Source organism: Camelina sativa, chromosome 12 (assembly GCF_030686135.1).
Source record: "Camelina sativa cultivar CO46 ecotype springtype chromosome 12, ASM3068613v1".
Classification (NCBI taxonomy): domain Eukaryota; kingdom Viridiplantae; phylum Streptophyta; class Magnoliopsida; order Brassicales; family Brassicaceae; genus Camelina; species Camelina sativa.
In genome coordinates this window covers 1,209,398-1,224,425 of record NC_141891.1, presented here as the reverse complement: position 1 = coordinate 1,224,425, position 15,028 = coordinate 1,209,398, and the positions used below count along the sequence as shown (strand labels likewise).

At 35.3% G+C, this 15,028-nt stretch overlaps 1 protein-coding gene across 2 annotated transcripts; it reads right to left on the bottom strand.

The window, feature by feature from the left end:
• Positions 1 to 874: 874 nt before the first annotated feature.
• On the bottom strand, positions 875 to 5,468 carry LOC104729402 (calcium-transporting ATPase 2, plasma membrane-type). Of its 2 annotated transcripts, none has more exons than XM_087477831.1 (8): positions 5,217 to 5,468; positions 4,593 to 5,119; positions 4,387 to 4,441; positions 2,356 to 4,301; positions 2,109 to 2,267; positions 1,856 to 2,027; positions 1,465 to 1,763; positions 875 to 1,362 (listed from the first exon to the last, which is right to left on the bottom strand). In XM_087477831.1, the coding sequence occupies exons 2-8, from the start codon at positions 4,764 to 4,766 to the stop codon at positions 1,123 to 1,125; spliced, it is 3,045 nt and encodes a 1,014-aa protein (XP_087333957.1). In that variant the 5' UTR covers positions 4,767 to 5,119; positions 5,217 to 5,468; the 3' UTR covers positions 875 to 1,122. The 2 variants fall into 2 exon arrangements, with proteins under 2 accessions (XP_087333957.1, XP_087333956.1); XM_087477830.1 differs by having other exon boundaries at positions 5,235 to 5,468.
• Positions 5,469 to 15,028: the final 9,560 nt, after the last annotated feature.

The following is a 15,028-nucleotide window of genomic DNA, read 5'->3' as shown; positions in this document are numbered from 1 at the left end:
AAAAAAAGATCTTGCAAATTAAGAAGCAAAATGTACTGATAGAATATAATTAAAAGATAATGTGTGTGTGGCTTTAAGACCAATGTTGTTGTTGCTCTAACTAAGAGATCTGCAACAAACTAAGTAAGCATCAAAGCTTTACTTCACCAAGAACTAGTAAATGCTTCTGAAATTTTTTGTTGCCTATCTTTTCATTGAATATTTGTAGGGTCCCCTATTGTTATATTTTCTTCTTCTTATTATCATTGAATTTAATCAACCCATTTTGGTTCTGTTGGGTTTTGTGTAGACATGAGAGATTCACGGGTAACACACAATTTAGCTTACAATTCTCATGGTATACACTAATGATCACAACATGAGTACAAATTCTAATTACTCGTTTATTTTTATGAACACTTCTTCACACGATAACGAATCTACCGGTATGTTCACATAAAGATTAAAGTTACCTATATGCCTACATGGGACGAACCTCTTATATTTTTTAGGCAAAATGGCTCTAGTATAACTATTACTTCATAGAGATCTTAAATTTGACTACATTAAAGATGATTTTTCTTAAAGAAGAAGAGTTGCCTCTCCTATTTACTACGGTTTTGAGATTTGACAGGCTTTTGAATTGTTTTTATGGAATCAGTTTTGACTGATGGAGATATGATGTCAGGAGAAGAGGCTCCCACTAAAAGCCATGACTTCATTTCAGAGATTTTCTAAAGTATCAAAATTACAGTCTGGCTAGCTAACAATTTTGTACCCAAATAAATCATTTTCCTTATTTTAGCTTCTTGCTTCCTCTGTTTCTGTTGTTATGTCCTTTTCTGTTTTTTTTTGCATTTGTCATTCAATAGAGACTTTCAATTAGATTCCAAAATGAGGAAAAAAAAGAGAGAAGTATCATTTCAAAGAAAACAGAGAGTTTTTACAAAAATGGAGGAATCAGAAAATCAGATGTTTGTCCTTAATAGCTCCTAATAATAATCAAACTGAAAAGTTAACAATGAGAAAAAAAAAAACAGAGTAAATTGCAAAAGGCAATATAACTTTGTTATAAGACTTTTAACTTGTTCTAAAACTTGAATCACTGGTTCTACTATAGAGATCTCTTCAAAGAGAGAGAGATCAAACGGGAATCATCTTCAACCCTGCAGCGATTGGCATACCCAAGAAACCTACCAAGATACTGAAGATCCATTGGACTATTGTCAGTGGTGTTGTGCTTGCAAATGTTCCCAAGAACTCAATGATTATGATCTGAAAGAACACCGTTGCACCAATCACAACCACAAAGACGTAATTGTCAAGTATTCCCTTGAAAACATCGATCTCTTCCATCTCTCGCGAGCTTATCTCGTTAAACACCTGAAAATTTTCAAGAACCAAAGACATATGTCAACATACAATCAAGAATCTATCTTTATATAGCTCGAGAGTATTCTTATCGTGTTTTCGTTGTTTCTTTACCTGACAGAAGACGAAGCAGTTGAAGATAAGAGTGTTTAACATGAGAGTTGAGTCAGGACCTTCGAGACCAAACATGGACTTTCCTTTAGCTTGGAGAATCCAAATGACTATGAACTGATAAACAGCTTGTCCTAAAATGTTCCTCCACATCGCGTTAGTGATGAAATTCCCTCTCCTTCCAACTGGTAAGCGCTTCATCAGCTCGTCATTTGGTGGCTCTGTAGCTAAAGCAAGAGCTCCAAGTGTGTCCATGATCATGTTCACCCATAGCAACTGAACAGCAGTTAATGGAGCACTTCCTGAAGATTATTATAAAGAGATGTGTTATATTAGAAATCCAAAATTGTTCTTTTCGATAGATTTGAATTGTTATTCTTACTCTCTCACTCACCGGTTAAGCAAGCTGAAGAGAAGTTAACAACCAGAGCAACAACATTAACCGTAAGCTGAAACTGGACGAACTTCTGGATGTTTATGTAAACAGAACGTCCCCATCTAGCAACTGTGACGATTGTGCTGAAATTATCGTCGAGAATAATGACATCTGCGCTCTCTTTCGCCACCTAAAAGGTTATAAGGAAAAAAGCATTTTTAGATTCTTTAGCTCTCACATAATGACATGTTACAAACTAATATAAACTCACTTCAGTTCCGGCAATTCCCATTGCTAATCCGATATCAGCTTCATGAAGTGCAGGTGCATCGTTTGTTCCATCTCCAGTCACAGCAACAACTTCATCAAACGTTGTCCTTAACTGTTTCACAAGTGTATGTTTATCCATTGGTGAAGAACGAGCCATCACCTGTATAAAAAGAAAGGTTTCGTTATATGTTCTTCAAAACTATAAACAAAAAATCATGTTTTGAGTTCAAGAAAGAGTGAGTAAGTACCTGAATCTTTGGAATCAGTTCTAGTAACTCTTCTTGATTCTTCTCTCTGAATACTGGACCTTCGATTGCTATACCGTCATCAGTTAAAATGCCACATTCTCTAGCAATTGCTTTCGCGGTGTTAATGTTATCTCCTGTAACCATTCTCACAGTGATTCCAGCACGGCGACAAAGCTCAACAGACTCTTTCACTCCAGGACGAACAGGATCTTTGATTCCCACAATACCTATGCAAGTAAATCCAGAAGCTGGGATTGCTTCATCTGGCGAAAACCCGCCTTCAATATCCATATAAGCAAGGCAAAGAGTGCGGAGAGCTTCATTAGCAAACTCGTTGATTGTAACATTCAGATACTTCATTGATTCTTCATCAAGCGGAACAACCTCACCGCTCGAGTTTACAACTTTATCACAAGCAGCTAAAACTATCTCGGAAGCTCCTTTAGTGTGAGCACGCAGACGTCCTCCTTCAGGAAGCTCGATTACAACTCCCATTCGCTTCTTTGTGGAGTTAAAAGGCTCAACTTTGATCACTTTGTAAGACTTCCTCTCTTCTTGGAACTTACCTCCAAGAGATAACCCCAACTCCAATATAGCAGTCTCTGTTGGCGTCCCTAAAAGCTCGGTCTTCCCATGTTTGTTGACAACAACTTCACCTCCAGTGTTATTGAAAATGGACTGAATCAACAACTTCACAGCAGATTCCGGGATATCTGATTGCAAGCTAGAACCTTTATTTGCTACATCTTGCACATTCATGCAAATGCAAGACTTCACGACAGTCATGTGATTGGTTGTGAGTGTACCGGTCTTGTCACTGCAAATGGTCGTTGCAGATCCCATAGTCTCACAAGCTGCTAAATGCCGGACAAGAGCTTTATCGTTCATCATTTTCTTCATCGCAAAGGCAAGACTTAGAGTCACAGCTAAAGGCAATCCCTCAGGAACTGCAACCACAACTATTGTCACAGCAATAGCAAAGTATTCCAAGAGCTCCAACGCTTCATCACCAGACCAGATCCAGTGAGTTCCTGTTGAAAGCTTCCTCATAAACATCCCTTGCACCAAAACCGCGAAAGTAACCACCGCAAAGAAAAGACCAATTTTGCCAATGATGGTAGCAACCCCGTTGAGTTTCACCTGCAATGGAGTTTCATCATCCCCTCCTTCTGTCAGAGTGGCCATTAGCTTTCCCCATTGAGTCCTCATCCCAACTGTAGTAATCAGCATCTTACAAGATCCATCTTGCACTTTGGTTCCAGACATAAGGAAAGGGTTCTGTGTGTTCACCATCACAGGCTCGCTTTCGCCAGTCAAACTCGATTCATCTATAACCACAGAGAATCCCGAGAGGAAAAGACCATCAGCAGGAACTTGATCTCCAATGGCCAGATGAACAATATCACCCGGAAGCAAGTCATATATAGACAACTTCTGTCTAAATCCGTTCCTTGTCACCTGAACAGTGATCTTCTTCTTCTCCTTATCCAAATCACGGAACTGCAAAGACTGGCGATAATCGCTAGTGGCAGTAACAAACACAACCAAGAGAATACTAGCCACAATGCCAAGACCATCATGTGAGCCTTTAGGCCATCCTTCAGTAGCTATCCCAACGATCAAAGACACGAAAGCACAAACACCAAGAATCATAAGAGTCATATCCTGAAGAGCTTCCCATACAAACACCCAGAAACCACGCATTTCACTCTCTGCAAACTTGTTGATTCCAAAAAGCTCTTGCCTTTGGGATAACTGAACAGCCTCAGTCGAGAGCCCATCTGTGGAAGATGCCTTGAGCTTACCTGCAAGCCCCTCAACTCCACCATGAAACTTCAGCTTCTTAACGTCATGACTCTCAACAATGGATCCTAATTCGTCAGCACAAATCTCATAGCCTGCTGCTTTGACTTCTTCAGGAACAGTGTAGTCACTTGGAGAAACACCTACAAAATACAAAGCCGTTACAACAAAAAAATCGAAACTTTGACACACAATTAGCAACTTAGATTACAGATAAAACACACTCACCAGAGATAAATTGGAAAGCAGCTTTTGACACGAGAACAGCGATCCTTAATTTCTCCTGTAATTAAAAAGTTATAAGATCCTTAATCGCTAGCTAATCTTCTACAACATATGCATCAATAAAGTGACATAATCCACCTAAAGTTCCAAACTTTTTCAACGAAATCATCAAAAAACGAGGACATAGAAGGGAAGAGAGACAAAAAAACCTGGTTGGTGCGGCGCATCGCGGCGGCTTCATAACGTTTAGAGAGATTAGCGGTGAAACGAAACCGTCGTTTAGGGTTCTTGACGACGCCGCAGAGATTACGCCATTTCTCAAGCACTTCCTCTGAAGAATGCTTAGCCTTCACATCGAAATTTTCGTTTAAGTAACTCTCCATCTTCTTCTTCTTCTTCTTCCTTCTCCCTTTTCTTTTCTTCTTCTTCCAGCTTCAATGGCTTTTTGTTCTTTTTGGCTCTGTTTTCAATTTGCTCTGTTTATTTTTGGTGGAAGAAGAAAAAAAAAAAGGAAACTTTTTTATTTTATTTTGGTGGGTGAAGAAGAGAAATCGGAAGCCTTTTAATGGAGGAGCAAAGGTAAAGTTTTTTTTTTAATTTATTTTTAAGATCTGAGATTTTTGTGCTTATTATGGATTGCCCGAGTCGTTGAGTTTATGACATTAATATGTGTGTAAAGAAGCTGAGTTGACTCGTCGTTATTGAAAATTCGTGTGCCCAACCAAGTTTTTTTCCTCTATCAATCATTAAAGAAAAAAAAAAACATTCGATTATTAATTTAAAAATAGGGAAATAATGTTTGTAGTAATGAATAAAAAAAGAACATGCACTACTTTGCATTTATAACGAACGTTAAATCATAAATATGCTTCAAAAACATTCATGCAGGCCATGAAGAGTAGTAGTAGTAGTAGTAGTCCATCACAACGCGTTATGTTTTTTTTCTTTTTTTGTCAACCGTGCCGCGTTATGATATTATTGTTTTCACACATGTTGTTGGGATTACATGAAATTTTATTCTTCTGAATTTGTGAATGAAGGTGGTAGATTTTTGGATTACAGAAAACTAAATTACCAAAAAAAACAAAAAGGTTTGTAGAATTTTTATTTATTTATTATGTATAAAAAGCTAAAGAAATTTTTAAAATAAAATGAAAATATGTAAGCATTTAATTATTATGTCATAAATATTGCAAGATTTTTCTATCATGATCTTTTTGTAACTTTTTTGTTTTTTTGTTGTTTGGCTGCTAATGTTTTTGATTGGTATCGGTTTGTTGACCAAAAGTGGGGGGATTTTTTGACAATAATAAGAAATGGGCAGGGCTGTTATATAAATAATGAGAAATACAAGGACCGTTGACGGAGATTATTGCAAAAGCCCGTCCGTCACTTCGAGGGACGCCACGTTGGACCAAGCCCATTGGTTCCTTTTGGACTCAAATTGCTTTATGTCTTCTTTTTATAATTCGTTCGTTACCAACTGATTGCTTATGTATACTTTTCAATTTCATCATCCAAGTTGGAATAAACTAGTGTTTTTAAATTATTGGACTCCAATTGAATAATGAGTTTACCTTGACTCCATTAGAAAGTGACACTTTTTAAAAAGTTGGTATGCTGGATTTGGGCTTAGCATGGGCTTTGGAAGCATTTTACGAACTTTATTCATCGTCATCTCCATTAGTCAGTGTGACACAAAAAACTTTATAGTAAAAATTGAAATTCGATTTACTGTGTTATAATTAAGATCATATTTGCACGGCCTATGGGCTTTTAGGGCCTAGCATACTATGGGCTTTGGTATATATTTGCTTCTCTAAAATAATTTTGAGAAAGAGAAAAAACCTAATCAAAAATGGTGTATCACGTTTTTTTTCTTGGTGTACGTGTATCATATGTTATTTCGTTTTAATTTGGTAGAGGTTTTGGCTAATGGACTTCAGCTAATGGTCTAGACACATAATGTACGTTAATGAACTCCAAATCTGCGTGAATTCAAGAATAGATTTAAAGCTCACATACTCTTACGTTTGGTATATATCGTGTGATTTTACACTAAATCATCAAAATTTTGTATGCCGTACAATTAGAAAAAAAAAACTTTACGCGGTGTCACTTTATGTTGTTATAATGGGAATAGTCATGTCAAAATTATTGTTTTGAGTTATGTTGATTGAATAGGTTCTAATAATGTGTGATATTTACATCATTTGCTCTACATTGTTCCGATGTAGATTATGTAAAATGGTACGAAATTGGTCACCTAAAAGTCTTTTATTACTTTCTTTTTCATGTGATTGATGGGAGACCTACAGGTTTTTTTTCTTTTATTTCTTTGTCTATGGCTTATCGAACGATAATAAACAAATAATTTTAAACCATGTATGTACGAAGTACCAACCTAAAAAGAAAAAATAACGGTTCATGAGTCATGAGTCTGGAGCAAAACCATTCTAGATATTACAGATATATATATATATATATATATATATATATATATGCATTAACCATGGATATATCAGAGAAGATGTTTTCTCCAAATAAATAATAGTCATGTATGCATAATAACAATGTATATTTGATATGTGCGTCGGTGTCATGTATAAAACTCAGTTGCACATAAAGCTGATATATATAAAAACAAAAAACAAAAAAAGTGGTAATATATGTAGATATATATGACAAAAAAAACTAATTCTTCAAAAATAAAAAATGGGATTTTTCCTAGAATGCAAGAACAGATTTCGAGAAATTACATAAGAAACTGATATGCAAAAAGCTCGATAGGTTTCGAAGAAAGAGACAAAGAATCAGAGCGTGGGGTTCTTTCTAATAATTGTAGAAGCAACTGAAGAGAACACTTGATCCACCAGAGATGGTGATGACTCATACAAGTATATATATATATCTACATCTACTGCATTTTGCGTCTAGCCTAGGCAATAATGTGGATTTGTTTTGGTCTATTTGATCTGTCCGAAATTACCCTAGAAATATAGCATATGGCATATCATATATGTAAATCTGTCCGAAATTTTGTCACATCTTAAAGTAATGGAGAGATATACTACAACATAAAATGCAATATAATTATTTATTTATTTATTAGATAAATTAACATAAAAAGTGAGAAAATAATAAAATTATGAGTCCTTCAGTTTATGGTGGTACGTGGCAATCATATTATTCCGTTCGAATCCAATTTTGAGACTTTGGGATTTCAAAACGAAATTAAACAATGGCCATGATGACTGATGAGCTCGGGGGTAGACAAGAATGCTTTGTATCGAGACAAACGAGAGAAAATAATGATGAGCCTATGCATTAAGTGCCGTTGGTTAATTAGGGGTTCGCATATACATAAACCAATAGACATTTGGATAAAATTGAACACAAACACACCAAAAAAAGGAAAAGAAACTAAATAAGGGTAGAGAATAATAAGTCCTCCAGGTGGGAAATTCAAAGAGAGGACAATGAAAGGTATATATAGACTTTTATTCAAAAAACAAAAAAAAAAAGGTATATATAGACTGAATACAAAAATGGTATGACTTAGTGGAGATGGTTTTAAAATGAAACAATAGGATTGAAGAACAAGAAAACAAAGAAGCATGCCCTAGATTTCTGAGGTAATAATTACACCTTGCTGTATATATAAGGGAATAGAATATGACACATTGGTTGGGTTTCTTACGGGTATATGTGAAGAAAAAAATGTATATAGTAAATAATGAGAAAAACTAAAATAGTAAAGAGGTAGAGATGGAGAAGAAGAGAGAAAAGGGAAAATTGGTGGCAGAGAATGGAGAGAGGTTAGGAGGCAAAGGCAAATGTGGAGCTTTGATGATGTTGATGCACGCCGTCAGCTTTTCTTCACGCCTGCTCCCACTCACTCACACCTATAAACATTCTCTCTCTCTCTCTCCCCCCATTTTATGTAGTATATTTTATATAGTTATATTCACATCTCTCTATGTGAATGAATGGACCATGTTATATATCCCATGTATACCTTTTTTTTTTTTTTTTTTGATCAAAAAATGCCATGTATACCTTGTAGTAGGTATTATTCCAACTCTTTGTGAAATCTTTAGAAACTACATCATAGAACGTTCTTAGAAAAATGTTAAGTTTGCTCCACCTACAAATTTGTAACTTAATTTTCATTACAGTAAAAGATTATGCAAAATATATAAAATATAGATATTTAAAATATGATTTAAGATCATCTCCACTGAAGTTGCTTAATATTTTTATGGCCCAAAAATAAATTAAAAACCTTAAAATATGACTTATTTATCATAGAATCATTTTTCAAAAAGAAATCGGAAGCAACCAATAATACATGATATGTGTCAAGTTTTGGTTGGTAATGAGAAAATAGAAAACACAATTTTTTTTACCCATTTTTTTCTTGCGACTCACTCTCTCTTTTCTCTCTCGACGGAACCGACGATTCACACCTCAAATTCATATGAATCAATCGATTCAAGGTCAATCTATTGATTTTTCCAGTTATAGGCGAGATTTCTTGGTCTCTAACAATGATTTTTGTTCGGATCGGCTCCAGTCGATATTCCTCTGGATCTGGCGATTTGGATCTCACAACCATCAATCTCTGAGTATGATAATGACGGCAGATGGTGACTCTGATGGCCTTAAGGGGACGGCGAGGTCCACCGACGAGCGAATTCCCTGCGTCCTACAATTTCTGCGAGTTCTCCAACATTAAGTAGGGTTTTGCTATTTAATTAGTCTGAGTGAGGAAATTGGAATTATAAAATCTGGATCTCTAGATTATTGTTGTCTAGCTAGTATACTTATTGGCCTTTGTTGTCCTCTGCAACATGATCATGATTGAAAATGAGAATGCTAGCTTCTTTAATTTGATCAATCATTTAGCCAATAGTATCCATTTTAAGCTAAAAAAAAAAGACTTGACTTTTTTGTAGATACATATGTGGCTCTCACCATGAACAAGACAATGTGGTATCTATGCATCTCTTTTTGTCCTCTTCTTGCAAACAATTTATTCATCCCATGAAGTTTTTATCTATATTTATGTCTATGTTCTTGGTTACAATTGCACTTCTCTTTTTGCAGTTGCGTAAAGAAGAGAAGATGTTACGGTTTTTGATCAAATAATGCCCACTCGTTCGTTTACTTTTGCATACTTTCTTTGTTCTACTGGTTCATTTTTTGTGTTCATATGACTTTGTCTTATCTTCATATATTCTCAGGAGATTGACAGGTAGAGATGAAGATGCGAGTTACACCGACCTTCAGGCACTTAAAAATCATCTAAGGGATGTCAGGTGCATTGTTTTGGAGCAAAAGGTGAGGAAGGTTATTGTTTGTGAATCTTTGAGGAGCCTCACTGTTATACCCTTCCAAATCTTATAACTTACGACAATGTTGAGTTTTGATTCTTTTATTTCCTTGTTCTTGCAATATATGTATACTAAGTTTATTTTTATTTTATTACATATATTCCCAGTTTTTTTCATCTTAGTTTCCTCAGCATTTAGATACTTGACATAAATCGCATCTTACGATTTTGTAGCAGAGATCGAGTGTGATGGTTCGAGGAGAAGGACTTTGGTTCCCTAGAAATTCTCTACAAACAGGTACTATAGGACTCATCAGTAGGACTTGAATCCTTTTTCTGTCAGAATGAGAGATATCAGTTGGGTTTTAAGTTGCAGCTGTCTCGGTGTAGAATAGGACGTTATGATATTTAACTTATTGTGTAAGTCTAAAACCTGACTTGCTCAGCATTTAGTATGAAAACATTTAGCTCTGAAGAAAAAGAGTAGAAACCAGATGATGGAGCGCTACTCATCTATGATAATACTCTCTTCTGGTCATGTCTCTTTTATATTCATATTGCAGCTTGTCTATTTAAGATTCTCATGTTATTACAGCTGAAATTCGAGAGACAAAACTCTGATTCATTGCAGAGCGAGTACCAGAGATTGTGGCTTTCTCACGAGTAAAAATATTTATCTCTTCAGACATACTTCTTCTTATTGCTTTGCAAAAGTCTCAGTTTTTTCAGTTATTTTTTTTGTTTTTTGTTTTCCATCCTCACAGGAGATTGCATGGTAGATTTTGCATTTTTTACAGCCTTTTTCAATAAGGGAACTAATGCAAGATCATTGCTCTTAAAGCATTTTCCACATCCATGTTTACTTGAAGTAAGAATCATTAATCGTTGGTTTTATCTGCTGATTTCTTTGCTTAGTATTGACTAGTTTATCTTGTGTTGTACGAGGTGTTCATCAACTGGTAAAGGTGGAGCTTCTGCACAGAGATGTCCGTTGGGTGAAGAGAGGTGTGAATGGGCAGAGCCTTCTTTGGTTCTTACTCCAAAAGGTATGCATCTGTAGTTTTCAGATTTTTTTTTTTTTGCTTATGTTTTTTTTTGTGTTTGAGTTGTAATCTTTTTCCTTTGTCCTTTAGTCAGAATCAAGAGACGGATGAGTTAGGGTGATTTCATGGGTCATCCAGGTACATTCTACTCTTTTTATGTTTGTTGTCCCATTTGATAATGTACTTGTGTTTTGAATTAAAGGGTTATCTACTTTGTTGTCACATATTTTGGGTTTAGGATAATCTAGTTGTATTTTGGTTGAAATTTGCTTGGTCATGTTTGAAAAACAAAATGTGCTACCGTTTGAAAAGGTGATTTTTCATCAGTATGTAGTCTGAAGTGACAAAAATTTTAGTCTGGTTTTGTTTTTAATAAAAAGAAAAATAAAATTCTCTCTATGATTGTATTTGAAAATAGTTTTGACTTTAAACAATGATTTTTGAAAAACTTTATTATACACATACATCATAAATGATAAGATATGATGCAACTAAAAGTTGATGCTTGTAAATGATAACACAAAAATGTTTAATTCTGTTCAAGTTTTAAACTATAAATATTGCAAGTAAATCATACTGCTTGAGTTGTCTACTCCTAGAGGTATACTAAAAGTGTATATCTCTTCTGTAAACACTCATTATAAACGTTAAAACTCTTTTTAACTATCTTAGAGTTTTGAGTTGTCTAATCATGAAAGATACACGTTTACAATGTATCTATCTCTGTCTAAGCAAACCTTTAGCAATATAAACTCTGAACAAGTTCTTTATCTTAACCATTAACATAACCCTTTCTCTAATACAGCCGTAATGAGTTCTAGAAACCCTTACAGTTTTCCTCCTCATACTTTTTTGGACATGTTGAATTCTCAACAGGACTCTAACACTTCTGATAATCCTCTTGTTCCTAATTATACACAAACCTCTCAGCCTATTCAGTTTAGAACCCCATTACCTTCTCAGCCTGTCCAATATAGCTCCCCATTATCTTCTCAGCCAGTCTACTTTAGCACCTCATATGTCCCTGAAGACTGTATTGAGCTTAGTTTAGATGAGAATTCAGAAGAGGGAGGTAGAGGAAGTAGGAACAGGTGGAGTTCCCAGGAGGATGTGAATCTTATAAGTGCCTCGTTAAATACCAGCAAAGACCTAGTAGTGAGTAATGAGCAAAGAGTAGATTGCTTCTGGAAGAGGGTTGCAGATTATTTCCAAGCAAGTGAAGGAGCATCCAGTACAAATACTAGAGGGGCTTTGCAATGTAAGACAAGGTGGAACAAGATAAACCACCAAGTGAACAAGTTTGTTGCTTGTTACACACAAGCAAGTATAAGAAGGAAGAGTGAAGAATCTAAAGATGATATGATGACGGTGGCAAATCAGCTTTACAAAAATGACATGAAAAAGCCATTTACTTTAGGGCATTGCTGGAGGGAACTCAAGCATGATCGGAAATGAAACAATGAAGAATCTAGCTCTAAGAGGAGTAAGCTTGATGCAGAAGGATCATACTCATCTAGTTCAACGAATGATGGAGGTAAAGAGTCTAGCTTTAAGAGGAGTATGCTTGATCATACGGGTGTTATAGCTTCCAAGAAGAAAGGTAAGAAACCTACAGTGAGTAATGATGATGAAAATGGTGCTGTAGTTAAGCTAGATAGCATTATAGCCATGAAGGATAAGGAACAAGAGGCTAAACATATGCAAGGAAAAATGAGAGTGCTAGACAATCTCATTAACAAGGCTGACCTTACACCAGCTCAACTCACACTCACAGACAAGCTAACTGAGCAAATGTTGACACACACTTAGGTTCTGATTGTATTCTTTGATAGATGTTTTGTTCTGTTTAAGTTATAATGTTATAGACTGATAGGTAGGTTTACTTTATTGGTCAGATTTTGTTTCAAACTGTAATAATTTCACATTTTCACACTGTGTTATGCCTTTGTTTCATGTTGTTGGGTCCAAGAGACATGTGAAGTTGTCTTGTTGCCTAGTGAAGGTGGAGCTACCTTTGTTCCAAGTGACATGTTGAGTCCGTGAATTGGTTGTTGTCTAGTGAAGGTGAATCTACCTTTGTTCCAAGTGACATGTTGAGTCTGTGAATTGGTTGTTATCTAGTGAAGGTGGAGCTGCCTTTGTTCCAAGTGACATGTTGAGTCCGTGAATTGGTGTTGTTTTTAGTGTTAAGTAGTAAGTCTTAAATGTTAAGTTTGTATGTCCTAGAGTAAATGGCTTCTTTCCTCTCATTGAACACATATCGTACTCATTCCTCTCATATTCTCATCCATTTTTTCCCTTTTGTAAGACCAAAAATGTAGGACAGCTATTTGTATGATGGCATACAGATGTGCGGTAGATGCGGTGGACGAATATCTACAACTCGCTGAAACCACTGCGCACAAATGCCTTGAAGAATTTGTAGAAGGAGTTATAAATGTTTTTGGAGATGAGTACCTCAAAAGGCCTACAGCAGAAGACCTCCAACAATTACTGAATATTATAAAACATCATGGTTTCCCTGAAATGGTAGGGAGCATAGATTATATGCATTGGAAGTGGAAGAATTGTCCCACGACATGGAAAAGGCAATATTCACGTGGATCTGGAAAACCGACAATCATACTAGGGGTTGTAGCTTCACAAGATTTATGGATTTGGCACGCATTTTTTGGATCCCCAGGTACATTAAATTATATCAATGTTTTGGACCGCTCACCAGTGTTTGATGATATACTAGAGGGTCGAGCTCCGAGAGTTACGTACGTTGTCAATGGACGACAATACAAAATGGCGTACTACCTCACTAACGGTAGCTATCCCAAATGGGAAACTTTCATTCAATCAATTAAACTTCCACATGGCCAAAAAGCACAACTCTTTGCTTAATGTCAAGATTCATGCCGAAAAGATGTAGAGCGTGCATTTGGAGTCTTACAAGCTCGATTTGCAATCATGAAAAATCTCGCATTTTTTTGGGATAAAGATAAAATAGGCAAAATAATGAGAACATGTATCATATTGCATAACATGATAGTGGAAGACAAATGACATGAATACAGTTTCTAAGATCCATCGGAGTTCTATCAGGGAGAAGGAAGTGAAACTTCTCATGTGGATATATCATTTTTTACAGATAGACCAACGAATCTCACTAATATGATGGGCATTCAAAATGATGTTCGTGATACGAAAATGCATGAACGTCTGAAAAAACTTGGTTGAGCATATCTGGCAAAAAAATTGGTACCACCCAACAGTAGAACATAGTTCATTTCTTTTCTCCTACCCGTTTTCTTTATTACAATTCTTATTCGTATTTGTTTTTCGATTTTGTAAAATATATTTAATATTTCCGAATTATATAAAATATTTTTGTTTTATTGTTAATGTAATTAAAGTAATATTTTTGTTATTTTGGATTATTTAATAATTTATTAGTTGGTGTTTTGATTGGTTAGACATGGTAATAGAAAGACATTTTCTAACTTTTTTAGGCTGTATATAAAGAGTGTTTTAGGCTGTATATAAATTTTTGATTTCATGTATTTGGCCTATATATAAACAAACAGCGTATCAAATACGGCTTTTTGAAAAAAAGAAAAGAAATTTACGCCATGTAATAAGTATAAACCATGTACGTCGTTTTCAATTTCTAGGTGTCCAAACTCAGATATTCATATATCGGTATATAGGCATAATGAACATAAGTAAATTTAGAAGAAGAAGAAAGAAGAAGGAAGGTTACTCGGGTGGATCGATGTGCAAAAAATATGAAAAAGCGAAACCCACTAAGCCATTACATGATATCGACTTATTTATCATTTTCTTCTTTTACTCATCTTCTTTTGTCACGACTTTTTTTCTACTTAATGAAACTTCCAAAACTATCTTAACTAATACACTCCCATATAAAAAATAAAAGGTCTTCCGTATAACTTACAATCGTTTTGTTTATTAGTAGTTTATAAGTCTTTTGTTAAATTTTGATTAAAACTTACATGTTCCACAGAAAACAAAAACATGCATAAAGTAGGATCGTTATGTCCAAATTTTCAGTTATGTTTATAGTAAAAACAAAAGAGAGAGAGAGAAAGAGGGAAGAATTTTGTTCAAAACCGGTTTCTTCTCTCTCTAATTATGGTTTCACTAAACCCAATTAGATTCAAACAGTCTATAAAGTCCAAAAGATAAACATGGGACAACAATTCGATGCAGAAAATCCTCTTTTCATGCTCTTCTTTTTTCCCCACATTGTCTTTAAATT

What these genes read in the sequence shown, in the direction of transcription:
- LOC104729402 (XM_087477831.1), bottom strand. Translation starts at nt 4,766, where the DNA reads ATGGAGAGTTACTTAAACGAAAATTTCGATGTGAAGGCTAAGCATTCT. An exon ending in CTCTTCAGCTTGCTTAACCG is followed by an intron (nt 1,764 to 1,855) that starts GTGAGTGAGAGA and finishes AATAATCTTCAG; the next exon opens with GAAGTGCTCCATTAACTGCT. An exon ending in ACTGCTTCGTCTTCTGTCAG is followed by an intron (nt 1,363 to 1,464) that starts GTAAAGAAACAA and finishes GAAAATTTTCAG; the next exon opens with GTGTTTAACGAGATAAGCTC.